This window comes from Tachyglossus aculeatus, chromosome 25 (assembly GCF_015852505.1).
Source record: "Tachyglossus aculeatus isolate mTacAcu1 chromosome 25, mTacAcu1.pri, whole genome shotgun sequence".
Classification (NCBI taxonomy): Eukaryota; Metazoa; Chordata; class Mammalia; order Monotremata; family Tachyglossidae; genus Tachyglossus; species Tachyglossus aculeatus.
The window spans coordinates 16,998,735-17,013,075 of NC_052090.1; the positions used below are offsets into that span (position 1 = coordinate 16,998,735).

Sequence of the window (14,341 nt, forward strand, 5' to 3'; positions counted from 1 at the left end):
GCCCAGCTTGGCGGCCCGTCCCGCCCCCGGCCCGGCCTCCCATTGGACGGCGCCCCCCGCCCTCGCCCTCCCATTGGCCGGCGGCGACGCCCGTCACCCCGAGGCGGCGGGGAGGGCCCCCCGCCCCCCACGGGCGCGCGCGCCCCTCCCACCCCGTCCGGCGCCCCGGGGGCGTGGCCTGGCCGTCAATCATCCCACCCTGCCTTCCTATTGGCTAACACGTCCTCTGGGGGCGTGGCCTCAGCGGGCAGCAGGTTCGGTTGCGCCCTATATAAGGCTCCGCTGCGTGACCCATTGACGTGTTTCAAGCGGGAGGCCGTCGCGGGCGCGTGTGAGGAGGAGAGGCGGTGAGTTCCTTCGGTCGTGTTTATTATTATTATTATTAATAATAATAATTAATTTAATCTTAAGGATGGAGAGCTTACCGTCTAATAATGATAATTCATTCAATCGTATTGATTGAGCGCTTACCGTCTAATAATAATAATAATCACTCATTCAATCCGGCTCTGTGCGTTGCCGACTTGCCCTTCCCAAGCGCTTAGTACAGCGCTCTGCACACAGAAAGCGCTCAATCAATACGATTGATTGATTCAATCGTATTGATCGAGCGCTGGCCGTGTGCGGAGCAGCGTAGGCCCTACTGGGAGCTCACCTCCTCCAGGAGGCCTTCCCAGACTGAGCCCCTTCCTTCCTCTCCATCCCCCCCATCTTACCTCCTTCCCCTCCCCACAGCACCTGTCTAGATGTTTGTACAGATTTATCACTCTGTTTTACTTGTACATAGCTATTCTATTTATTTTATTTTGTTAGTATGTTTGTTAGTTTTTATTTTAGTATGTTAGTATTTTATTTTGTTAGTATGTTAGTACGTTCTCTGTCTCCCCCTTCTAGACTGAGCCCACTGTTGGGTAGGGACCGTCTCTCTATGTTGCCAATTTGGCCTTTCCAAGCGCTTAGTACAGTGCTCTGCACACAGGAAGCGCTCGGTAAATACGATTGATTGATGGAGCACTGGACTAAGCGCCTGGGAATCGATCAATCGTATTTATTGAGCGCTTACTGTGTGCTGAGCGCTTGGGAAGGACAAGTGGGCCGCATCGAGAGCCGGGCCCTCCCCGACAGCGGGCTCGCAGGCTGGAAGGGGGAGACGGACGGCGAAACAAAACATATTAACACAATAAAATAAAAATGCACAAGTGAAACAGAGTAATAAATACGTACAAACCTATAATGGCGTTGATTAAGCTCTTACTATGTGCGAAGCACTGTTCTAAGCGCTGCGTAATTTGGGTATCTGTTAAGCGCTTACTACGAGCAAAGCACTGTTCTAAGCGCTAATTTGGGTATCTGTTAAGCGCTCACTACGCGCAAAGCACTGTTCTAAGCGCTGCGTAATTTTGGTATCGGTTAAGCGCTTACTACGAGCAAAGCACTGTTCTAAGCGCTGCGTAATTTTGGTATCTGTTAAGCGCTTACTCTGTGCAAAGCACTGTTCTAAGCGCTGAGTAATTGTGGTATTTGTTAAGCGTTTACTACGAGCAAAGCACTGTTCTAAGCGCTGCGTAATTTGGGTATCTGTTAAGCGCTTACTACGAGCAAAGCACTGTTCTAAGCGCTGCGTAATTTTGGTATCTGTTAAGCGCTTACTCTGTGCAAAGCACTGTTCTAAGCGCTGAGTAATTGTGGTATTTGTTAAGCGTTTACTACGAGCAAAGCACTGTTCTAAGCGCTGAGTAATTTGGGTATCTGTTAAGCGCTTACTCCGTGCAAAGCACTGTTCTAAACGCCGAGTAATTTTGGTATTTGTTAAGCGCTTACTACGAGCAAAGCACTGTTCTAAGCGCTGAGTAATTTTGGTATCTGAGCACTTCGTGCAAAGCACTGTTTTAAGCGCTGAGTAATTTTGGTATCTGTTAAGCGCTTACTACAAGCAAAGCACTGTTCTAAGTGCTGAGTAATTTTGGTATCTGTTGAGCGCTTACTCTGTGCAAAGCGCCGAGTAATTTTGGTATTTGTTAAGCGCTTCCTACGAGCAAAGCACTGTTCTAAGCGCTGAGTAATTTTGGTATCTGTTGAGCACTTACTCCGTGAAAAGCACTGTTCTAAGCGCTGAGTAATTTTGGTATCTGTTAAGCGCTTACTACGAGCAAAGCACTGTTCTAAGTGCTGAGTAATTTTGGTATCGAGCGCTTACTCTGTGCAAAGCACTGTTCTGAGCGCCGAGTAATTATGGTATCTGTTGAGCACTTACTCCGTGCAAATCACTGTTCTAAGCGCCGAGTAATTTTGGTATCTGTTGAGCGCTTACTCTGTGCAAAGCACTGTTCTAAGGGCTGAGTAATTTTGGTATCTGTTAAGCGCTTACTACGAGCAATAATAATAATGGCATTTATTAAGCGCTTACTATGTGCAAAGCACTGTTCTAAGCACTGGGGAGGTTACAGGGTGATCAGGTTGTCCCCCGGGGGGCTCACAGTCTTCACCCCCATTTTACAGATGAGATAACTGAGGCACAGAGAAGTGAAGTGACTTGCCCAAAGTCACACAGCTGACAATTGGCAGAGCTGAGATTTGAACCCATGACCTCTGACTCCAAAGCCCGGGCTCTTTTCCACTGAGCAACACTGCTTCTCACTGTTCTAAGCGCTGAGTAATTTTGGTATTTGTTAAGCGCTTACTACGAGTAAAGCACTTTTCTAAGCGCTGAGTAATTTTGGTATTTGTTATGCGCGTACTCTACTTATTTATTTTAGTTGTACATATTTATTCTACTTATTTTATTTTGTTAATACGTTTTGTTTTGTTGTCTGTCTCCCCCCTCTAGACTGTGAGCCCGCTGTTGGGTAGGGACCGTCTCTAGATGTTGCCAACTTGGACTTCCCAAGCGCTTAGTACAGTGCTGTGCACACAGTAAGCGCTCAATAAATACGATTGAATGAATGAATGCATGAAGCGCTTACTACGTGCAAAGCACTGTTCTAAGCGCTGAGTACCTTTGGTATCTAAGTGCTTACTACGAGCAAAGCACTGTTCTAAGCGCTGTGTAATTTTGGTATCTGTTAAGCGCTTACTACGAGCAATTGATTGAAAGCACTGTTCTAAGCGCTGAGTAATTTGGGTATCTAAGCGCTTACTCCATGCAAAGCACTGTTCTAAGCGCTGAGTAACTTTGGTATCTGTTAAGCGCTTACTACGCTCAAAGCACTGTTCTAAGCACTGCGTAATTTTGGTATCTGTTAAGCGCTTACTACGCTCAAAGCAGTGTTTTAAGCGCTGCGTAATTTTGGTATCTGTTAAGCGCTTACTACAAGCAAAGCACTGTTCTAAGCGCTGAGTAATTTTTGGTATGTTAAGGGCTTATTACAAGCAAAGCGCTGTTCTAAGCGCTGTGTACTTTTGGTATTTGTTAAGCGCTTACTCTGTGCAAAGCACTGTTCTAAGCGCTGAGTAATTTTGGTATCTGTTAAGCGCTTACTCCGTGCAAAGCACTGTTCTAAGTGCTGAATAATTTTGGTATCTGTTGAGCGCTTACTTCGTGCACAGCACTGTTCTAAGTGCTGAGTAATTTTGGTATCTGTTAAACGCTTACTAAGCGCAAAGCACTGTTCTAAGCGCTGTGTAATTTTGGTATTTGTATTTGGTATCTTGTCCCATAATTTAAATAACCCTGCTGTTCCCCCCCCCCCCCCCCCCCGCTGTCCGGCCGGCCGGCCCCCGGAAGAACTCACCGCGGAGCTTCACCATCCTCCCTTACTATGTGTAAAGCACTGTTCTAAGCGCTGGGGAGGATACAAGGTGATCAGGTTGTCCCATATGGGGCTCACAGTCTTAATCCCCATTTTACAGATTAGGTAACTGAGGCCCAGAGAACAGAAGTGAAGTGACTTGTCCAAAGTCACGCAGCTGACCAGCGGCAGAGCTGGGATTCGAATCCAGGACCTCTGACTCCCAAGCCCGGGCTCTTTCCACTGAGCCATGCTGCTTCTCTGTATTTACTGAGCGCTTACTGTGTGCAGAGCACTGTACTGAGCGCTCGGGAAGTCCAAGTTGGCAACATATAGAGACGGTCCCTACCAGACAGCGGGCTCCCATTCTAGTCATTCATTCAGTTGTATTTATTGAGCGCTTACTGTGTGCAGAGCACTGTACTAAGCGCTCGGGAAGTCCAAGTTGGCAACATATTCCTGGCCCGGAATGCCCTCCCTCCGCATATCCGCCAAGCTAGCTCTCTTCCTCCCTTCAAAGCCCTACTGAGAGCTCACCTCCTCCAGGAGGCCTTCCCACACTGAGCCCCCTCCTTATAATAATGACATTTACTAAGTGCTTACTGTGTGCAAAGCACTGTTCTAAGCGCTGGGAAGGTTACAAGGTGATCAGGTTGTCCCAAGTGGGGGGGCTCGCAGACTTCATCCCCATTTTACAGATGAGGGAACTGAGGCACGGAGAAGTGAAGTGACTTGTCCAAAGTCACACAGCTGGCAATTGGCGGAGCGGGGGTTTGAACCCATGACCTCTGACTCCAGAGCCCGGACTCTTTCCACTGAGCCACGCTGCTTCCTTCCTCTTCCCCTCTTCCCCCTCCTCCTCATCAATCGTATTTATTGAGCGCTTACTATGTGCAGAGCACTGTGCTAAGCGCTTGTACTCCTCCTCACCAAAGCACCTGTATATATGTTTGTATGTATTTATTACTCTATTTTACTTGTACATATTTATTGTCTTTATTTTATTTTGTTAATATGTTTTGTTTTCTGTCTCCCCCTTCTAGACTGTGAGCCTGCTGTTGGGTAGGGACCGTCTCTATACGTTGCCAACTTGGACCTCCCAAGCGCTTTGTACAGTGCTCTGCACACAGTAAGCGCTCAATAAGTACGATTGAATGAATGAATATAGAGCCAGTCGCTACCCAACAATGGGCTCACAGTCTAGAGGGGGGAGACAGACAACAAAACATGTGAGTTGTTTTTTCCCCCCTCTCCCCTCCTTTTCCTGAGCGACAAGCGGAGGATACAGCCCCAGCGGGGTCGTCAGTCCATCTTTCCTCCCTCTTCCCGCAGGACGGGGGCTTTCCATTCATTCAGTCGTATTTATTGAGCGCTTACTGTGTGCAGAGCACTGTACTAAGTGCTTGGGAAGTACAGGTTGGCAACATATAGAGGCGGTCCCTACCCAACGGCGGGCTCACAGTCTAGAAGGGGGAGAAGGCCACCCTGCCTCCCCTGGGTGAGGGGCCGTGCCCTTTGACCTTCCCGGGCCCTCGCCCCAAAGCCCCCGGGACCGGCTGCTTGTCCTCTCAGCGTCGCCCAGTGGAAAGATCACGAGCTTTGGAGTCAGGGGTTCGAATCCCAGCTCCGCCACTTGTCAGCTGTGTGACTTTGGCCAAGTCACTTCACTTCTCTGGGCCTCAGTTCCCTCATCTGGAAAATGGGGATGAAGACTGGGAGCCCCCTGTGGGACAACCTGATCACCTTGTAACCTCTCCAGCGCTTAGAACAGTGCTTTGCACATAGTAAGCGCTTTATAAATGCCATTATTATTATTATTATCTTATAATAATAGAATATCATTCTATTAATATTCTATTAATAATAGAATATTCTATTAATCCTATTAATAATATTCTATTTAATAGAATATTCTATATATTATTATTATTGTTCAACCCCAACCCCCGGTGGGTCCGGTGTACCGGCCTATCCCCCGTATGGTTTCTCTATCACAATGGGTGGCCTCGCCTCGTGGGTCTGGCCCCGACTGACCGACCGACCCCCGGCCTTGTTCGTTCATTCAATTGTATTTATTGAGCGCTTACTGTATGCAGAGCACTGTACTAAGCGCTTGGGAAGTACAAGTGGGCAACATATAGAGACGGTCCCAATCGTATTTATTGAGCGCTTACGGTGTGCAGAGCGCTGTACTAAGCGCTTGGGAAGTACAAGTGGGCAACATATAGAGACGGTCCCAATCGTATTTATTGAGCGCTTACTGTGTGCAGGGCGCTGTACTAAGCGCTTGGGAAGTACAAGTGGGCAACATCTAGAGACGGTCCCTACCCAACAACGGACTCACAGCCTAGAAGGGGGAGACGGTCAACAAAAGATTAACAAAATAAATAGAATAGTAAATGTGTACAGGTAAAATAGAGTAATAAATCTGTACAAACATATATACAGGTGCTGTGGGGAGGGGAAGAGGTAGGAGGGGGCTCAGTGTGGGAAGGCCTCCTGGAGGAGGTGAGCGCTTAGTAGGGCTTTGAAGGGAGGAAGAGAGCTAGTTTGGCGGATGTGTGGAGGGCCATGAAAGGCAGGAGGCAGGGGGGTAGGCCTCACTCTAATGGGGTTTCCAAAGCGGGCCCGAATCCGAGTCTCTGGGGCCAGGATCCCAGTTTGGGATACGATCACCCTTTCTGGTCCTTTACAAACCCTGTCTCTGTCTGTGTGTTTCTCTGGCTGTGTGTCTGTGGGTGTCTGTCGCATGCCTGCACATACACCCCTTCTCGAAGCCTGGGTGTCTGTCTCTGCCACGCGTGCACACACACCCCTTCTCACAGCCGCTTGCCAACAGAGGAGCAAGATAAAAACCTGGCGGGGGGGAAGATCCGGTCTTTTCAAGGTGATTCACTTTCTTCCCCGTGCTCCCCCGGCCTTCAGTCTCTAGGCTGACTTCTGATTTAGAGTCACAAGTACAGCAATTAATACACCACTGTACTACAGTCGAGCACGCACGTCAAAGGAGTGGATCACGTCCTGCTAATAAAACACATCCAAACCCTGGTGTGTGTGTATATGTGCTCTTCACCTCTCTCCCAAGTGGCTGTTCTTGCTAAATTAAGGTCTTGGCATAATGCTAAGGCGTTAACAAGATTACAAAGGCCGAACTCGAGAAGACCTGAAACTAAAGTGGTCGTAATACTTGGAAATATTACAGAACTACTGGTAAAGCTGCATGCGAGAAAGATGGCACGGCATGACACGGAGAGCGGCACGTTATGTACAGTCTCGGGTGACCTAGGAAAGATTAAACCGGTATACCTTCAAAAACACGAGTGTCTTTGGTCTTGACCACTCTAGAAATGAGCCATGTTCAGCTTCTACTCATTCTCTGCCATAACTACTCCTCCCAAAACACAGCCCTCTCCTCCCACCGTCCCAAAGCCCCCTGGATGTGATTCTCTAAAAATCTAAAGTCTATTCCCAAATGGTTTTTAGTGCAGGACGTCTGTAGACTTCTCAAAACATTGAGACTACGATACCTACCAAAGGATGACGAGAGTTTTGTAACAGATTCAAATTCTCAAGATGCTCCAAGTGCACACTCCTGGATTTCTGAACTTTTATCCCAGCATTCTTGTGATTGCTAGCATTGTTTGATTTTCAACCCCCCCACCCCCCCCAAAAAAAAACCCCAAAACCTAAGCCCTGGGAATCTAGGGTTCATAATTTAGCCAACAGCTCAGAAGTGGGTCTGGAATTCAGGTATGCCTGAGGGCAGCCAATTCAGATCACAGATGCCACATGTAGCTGTAGCCCTAATCTAACCTGCATCATATTTAAGCCAGAGTGGGCTGTTCATCTTGGCACCTTCCCAACTTGACTCCCTGTCCACAGAAAACTTGGCGACCGTGTTTCCAGATCCACGCAAGTATCCGTAGTCTAGTGAAGGCCTGGGGTGCATAGGTGTTACATAACTAACAAATTTCCACAATTAGGATTTGGAGTGCCAGATCTAATCCTTTGCAACTGGGTTATGTGGCAGTCACCCTTTCTCATGTAGTCGTCTCAGTATACTGTAACCATTTCAGAAAGGGTTGTAAACCATCTCAGTTTTCTGGGATAAGTTTCCGGGAATTAATGATTTCCCTAAAATACATTTATACAACATGCCAAAGTCACAGTGCCCCTCCAATTTCTAATGGAAATGATTCGTATCGTAATAGTGATGTTTGAGTGCTTACTTTATTCCAGGCACTGTACTAAATGCTGGGGTGGATAACGACTAAATTGGGTTGGACACAGTCCGTCGCACGTGGGGCTCGCAGTCTCAATCAATCAATCGTATTTATTGAGCGCTTATTGTGTGCAGAGCACCGTACTAAGTGCTTGGGAAGTACAAGTTGGCAACATATAGAAACAGTCCCTACCCAGCAGTGAGCTCACAGTCTAAAAGGGGGAGACAGAGAACAAACAAAATAAAATAGAATAGATATGTACAAGTAAAATAGAGTAATAAATATGTACAAACATATATACATATAACAGTCCCCATTTTGCAGTGAGATAACTGAGGCACAGTGAAGTGACTTGCCCAAGGTCACACAGCAAGCAAGTGGCTGAGCTAGGATTAGAACCCATGACCATCTGACTCCAGGCCGCGCGCTCTATCCATTATACCATTCATTTGAAATAAGAGCGAAATGCTTGAGTTTTCTTGAGCTCTAGATTTACCTGTATTGCCGCTTAGGAAAACCAGCAAGACTTACTACAGATGATGGCCAGCAGGTACCTCAGGAATCTCCAGTTTGCAGAGGTTGGCTATCCTCTGCTAGATACAAGAAGTATTCCTGGAAGGTGTTAAATTCACGGGCCGGATCCCTGATTGAGATGAAGATTTGCTATCTTCTAAACTTTTGACGGTGATTTTAGTTCCGCATGTGAAGCAAATCCAGCATCGAAAAGACGAACTTGTCATCCTTTTAAGGATGCAGTCCTTAAAGACTTAGCGCTCGCCTAATTGGGAGGAGAGTCAAAGGGGAGCAGCCGTCATAGCATCCAAGCATCCTGATAACCATTTGAGAGAGAATACAGGGCAGGACTGATGGGTATTGTTATTTTTTATATCTTTAATTTGTAAGTACTGTAAAACAAAACAGTGGGAGGTAGAGAGGGGCAGAAGATGTTGCTGTTGACTGGAGTAGTGCTGTGGCTTCTTTTTGATTCTGCAACTGTGACCAGAGGGTTTTGTTGCCTGGAGTATTCTTTTAACATAAAACAATACCATCTTGCCGCTACTGCTGAGTGAAGCACAAGTTGTGTGGAGAAAACAGGTAATAGCTGTCTAAGGGACGCATTTCTTAAAAGGCAGATTCATTCATTCAATCGTATTTATTGAGCACTTACTGTGTGCAGAGCACTGTACCAAGCGCTTGGGAAGTACAAGTTGGCAACATACAGAGACAGTCCCTACCCAACAGCAGGCTCACAGTGTAGAATGGGGAGACAGACAACAGAACAAAACATATTAACAAAATTAATAGAATAACTATGTACAAAATAATAAAGACAGTCATGTATACAGAATAGCGTTCACTCGCTCAGAGGTACTTGGTCCAGGAAAGCTTTGACACGAATCCAAATTAGTGGTGGGTTACACAAGTTTTAATACACTGCGGTTTAAGTGTCTCTGCTCCATTTTTAATAAATGTGTGTGAACTCACGTAGCATTTCTCATCCACAGCTGTTCAATTCCATGGCCAACCGTAGTAGACTCTTCAGTATTTTTATATCTCAAGTCACATCACTAAGAATAAGAATCTGCAGCTAGGAATCTGCTCTTTACTAGTAAACGTATTTGATTCGACAGTTTTACACAAATGTGAATTTCTAGTCTGTAAACTCCTAGTCAGGGATCACTTCTTCCTACTTAGTATTGTCCTCTCCCAAGCAACTTGCTGTCTGCAGAGCATTGTATTAAGTGCTCAGTAAATACCATTGATTGAAATTTTAGTTAATGACTAACGTTTCTTTCTGTCTTTCAGCCGCAGGAAGAAGACAACTAGGATGCCAGTAGTTGTACGGAAACTTAAAGATCCTGATGTAAATCCTTGTTTGGCGGTAGGATTGCTCATGATCGTAATTCAGTACAGTGTTTGCACAAATGCTAAATGAGAGGATTTCAGAAGGGATGAGAGAAAATACTTTTCACTCTTCTTGTGGTCTGAGTTTCTATATTATAGCTATCGATCTGTTTTTTTGAGTAATACTACTACTCTGAGAAATGCCCTCCATTTTATTATTCTTTGCCCAACTTTTCTAGAACACTTCCAAGGACCAGTAAAATTCCCCCATGCGATCTTTCCGCCCTTTATGATTTATCAATGTCATTCATACTTGCATACATAAGTATCAAATAAAATCTTGACTTTAAACATGTTTCATTTTTTTTTTTAAGAATTTCCAACAATGGAAAGTTGGGAAGCGTGATCCTTAAACCCTGACATTAGTTAAGGATTTTTCTAACTTCCTGCTGTATCAGCGGTGGGCTCGCTGTAATGCAGTTAATACGTGTTTTTGAAGCTTTAAGGATTTTTTAAAAAGGTACGGCATAAACAAAATGGGATGCTGTAGCACAGAGTTTTTATTGGCGTTGGTTTGGTAGGACCTTTAAACTCACTCATGGCTCTGCCACCCATGAGTAATGTGGTCATCCGAAACTCATGCCAATGAAAACTCCACCACTCAACTCATCTGTATGCATTCTCTCAATGTACGTTCATTAAAAGTTTCTTGGCCGGTAAACATTAAATTCATTTCATACACTTAAAAGAACCTGGAATAGTCTTGCTCTAATTCTGCGGGGCTGTTTATGGAAGGATCGGCTTTCTTAGACTTACGAAAGTAGGTGGTTACTAACTAGTTAAAGGTTGGATTTAGATAACTGCCTTAACCACATAGTCTCACTTTGATGCCTAGAATGAGCTAAATCTACATCCTGTTTAGACAATTGGCAGCTTAATTTGTCAGCCCTCCTCTCCTTGAATTCACGCTTGTATCTCACTGGGATTTTGAGGTACCCATAATGATTCCTGACTCAAAATTGCCCATCTTTCCCCTCTAATATGGAAAAATACCTGGAGCAAATCCCCTACGTCGGTTCTTGGTCTACTTGGGGCTACGGGGTGGTGGTGACAGGGCTGCAGGTTCTGGGCCCACGGATCCGGACCTCCGGGGGAATCGAACCATCAGTGGTACATAGCAAGTACTTACTGTGTGCAGAGCGCTGTACTAAGCACTTGGAAAGAATACAAATCCAAACGAGTTGGTAGACATGGTCCCTGTAGAGGGTTCCACTGGCCTTAACAAATTCACTGCCCTTTCAGACTTCACACTTGTGAGACTACCACCCTGCTCTCCTCCGAGCTAGGGGGCCAAGACTGAACCATTTGGAGGGAAATCGGAAGATTTCTTTTCATCCCGGAAACTGAACAAAACAACGGTTGCTGCAACGTGTTTAAATCTGCTCTTACTTTTTGAAGGATCTGGTTGTCCTTTGAACGTCTAAGTGTAGCCTGTCTTTCACCTTAAAGGAATCGGATGCCTCTAACAGATGCATGAATGACCATAACTATGACAGGGACAGGTGCGTCGTTCACTTTTTGAAGTACAAAAATTGCAAACGTTTTTGGGTAAGTAGCATTGAGCAAAAGCTCTAAGACCGCATCTGTTATTCTGTTAATCGGGGGAGTGGGGGGAGTCAGCAGCCTGGTGCTGGTGTTTTCAGGTGTCCCAACCTCATTTCTTGCCCAGATAGCCAGGTGGCTGGGAAGCCTGTGTAGGTGTGAGTTTTATTTCTACTCTAAAGTGGAGTTGTCCTATATTAGTGGGATCAAGCACAAATGACCCCATAACCATGGAGGAGGGTGGGAAACTTAAATGCCCTATTCAGGCAGTTCCACTCCCTTTAACTCCTATATTTAGATCCTCAGATGCTCCAGCAGAAATGGAGGAATTGTTATCTGGGGGTCCCCCTTCCCACCCCCAACTATCCAGCTTCCGCTACCTGCGGGCTGTCCCCTTGTAATAATCTCTTCAATGGTCAATCCCCTCACCCCCTGTAGATCACCTGTGTACTTCACAGGAAAATTTTATTCACTGGTGAGGTGACAGTGGATGTGATTTAAGAGACTTCTGCTGAATACCTTTTCCCCCATTTCAGTTTACACTGTTTTCATCAGCCCTGTCTTCATTTGTCTACAGCCCCAAAGTAAATAAGTACCTACTCCCCACCCCCAGTTGCCTCTCCCCTGTTGCTAAACAAGGTACAAGCTATGGATCGAGGCCTCCCGTACCCGTACTTCCAGTCTGAGGGTCCCTAAATGCAGAGGGTTTTCTCCGGTATCTTAGTCTTGTTATTTGGGTTATCAATCACCAAAGGAAAGACTTGAGTGGATTCAGCAGCCTCATTTCTAGGTGGATGTGTACATTCATTCAGTTGAATTTATTGAGCGCTTACTGTGTGCAGAGCACTGTACTGATCAAATGATACAGTGGAATGGATTCTGGATCTTGTCCCGTTAAGACTCAGGATTCAATTCTCATAGTTATATCTTCCTCTCATATTGTATTTTAAGTGATCTGGAGTCTTAAGTTTTGAGGGTTTGTTGGGTTATTTTTTATCTTAACCCCCCCCCCCCCCCAAAAAAAAAGTTACTGTGTCTTTGGGGAACTTTAGGGCTATCATCATTTGGTCTATCAAAAATGGCTGCTAAGGGTCAAAAAGTTCCATCATAATGGGTAGATTAAGAGACATGCAAGATTGTGTTTGCTGACTGTTCTTATTTTGCTTCCATGTCATTACACCAATATCCAGAATTCTGTTATGGTACAAAGACGACGAAGCGGAGTTCATCCTCCTCTGCCCCCCGCAGCAGAAAGAGAAGAAATGTTGAGAGCTATGGGAGAGAGACCTTATTGAGGACTGACTTAATTTATATTGTTTCTGTGTATAACATGAGGACTTCTAAGCTGAGGAATTGCCTGAACACCTTAGGCAAATCCTTAAACTATTATTTTCATTTCCAGGCTCCTGTAAACACGGATTTATTTGGCATGACCTTTGTTTAAATGAATTCAAACACGCCTCCCAAGAGGCCTAAAAATAGGCATAGGACTCATGTACATTCAGAAAGCCAGTTCTTACTTTTAATAACTTTTCTATTAAGGGACTTTCTTCCCTATGTGACCAAACCTTGATCTAGTAAAGAAAATGAATAAAATACTTCACTAACTTAAATTCACCAATGAGAATATCTAGTGCGTTATTTGACTGTAGCCAGCTCCTACTCCCTTTTTGAAGAGTGACTTTCTTCTCCCAAGGTGATACTTAAGCACAACAGAACTCGCCTACCCAAACTTGTGTGAAACCATCCCCTACATGGAAGCAGGTACATCTTGCCTGCTCGAAATTCCAAATGGGTTCTGAGAAGGATATCAGGAATTCATGATCATCTGAAGTAAGTGTTTCAGTAGTGGAGTTATTAGCAAGAACTTATTTCCCCTAAGTGACTTTTTGCCAAAATGAAAGCAGATGTCTCAGTGTAGACCCCCAGTTACTACAGAACGGAGACAACCGGGAAACTTCCTGATGATTGTGAACAAAACATTGGGTTCTTAGGAACAGGGGGCAAGTCACACCTCTGTGCCTCAGTTACCTCATCTGTAAAAGGGAAGCTAAGACTAAGCCCCGTGTGGGATTTGGACTGATCAGCTTTTATCTGCCTCAGTTCTTAGTACGGTGCCTGGCACCTAGTAAATGCTTGACATATAGTGAAAACAAGGGAAGAGGAAATGTGGCAAGATGAGAAGCAGCATGGCTCAGTCAGCCCGGGTTTAGGAGTCAGAGGTCATGGGTTCCAATCCCAACTCCGCCACATGTCTGCTGTGTGACCTTGAGCAAGTCACTTAACTTCTCTGAGCCTCAGTTACCGCTTCTGTAAAATGGGGATTAAAACTGTAAGCCCCACATGGGACAACCTGATCCCCTTGTATCCCCCCAGTGCTTCACACATAGCGCTTAACAAATGCCATCATTAGTATTATTATGATTTAAAGTTAGGTTTGATCGGAGGAGGAAGACAACCAGACATTGGAAATACCTGCTCCCTTCCTAACAATAAGATGTAAGGGAAAACAAGGGGTTGAGATTCTTAACTTTGGGGGAAATGTGTTTAAGGGAAGATGTTACATGAAAAGTATGATTTAGTAGGCCAATCTAGTATTGAAATAGGCTGATCACTGAGCAGATGTTACAAAAGAGAATAATAGCATTTAATTTAAATGGAAGGAACTATTGCTAGTAGAGGTGAAGCAGTGTGGCCTAGTGGATAGAGCATGGGCCTAGGAGTCCAAAGGACTTGGGTTTTAGTTCTAGCTTTGCCACCAATCTGCTGCGTGACTTTGGGCAAGTTACTTTCCTTCTCCTTGCCTCAGTGATCTCGCCTGTAAAATGGGAATTTAAGACCGTGAGCCCCATGTGGGGCAGGGACCGTGTCCAACCTGATTGCCTCGTATCTACCCCAGCCCTTAGAACAGTGCCTGGCACAGAGCGCTTAACAAATACCTTT

The 14,341-nt window shown here is 45.4% G+C and overlaps 1 protein-coding gene across 4 annotated transcripts; it reads left to right on the forward strand.

Annotated features, from left to right (window-relative positions):
• Positions 1-290: 290 nt before the first annotated feature.
• On the forward strand, positions 291-13,015 carry CHCHD7 (coiled-coil-helix-coiled-coil-helix domain containing 7). 4 transcript variants are annotated; one of them, XM_038766785.1, is made up of 4 exons: positions 291-347; positions 9,758-9,833; positions 11,306-11,404; positions 12,589-13,015. In XM_038766785.1, the coding sequence occupies exons 2-4, from the start codon at positions 9,780-9,782 to the stop codon at positions 12,691-12,693; spliced, it is 258 nt and encodes an 85-aa protein (XP_038622713.1). In that variant the 5' UTR covers positions 291-347; positions 9,758-9,779; the 3' UTR covers positions 12,694-13,015. The 4 variants fall into 4 exon arrangements, with proteins under 4 accessions (XP_038622713.1, XP_038622716.1, XP_038622715.1 ...); XM_038766788.1 differs by having other exon boundaries at positions 9,758-9,815; XM_038766787.1 differs by lacking the exon at positions 291-347 and adding an exon at positions 2,834-2,846.
• Positions 13,016-14,341: the final 1,326 nt, after the last annotated feature.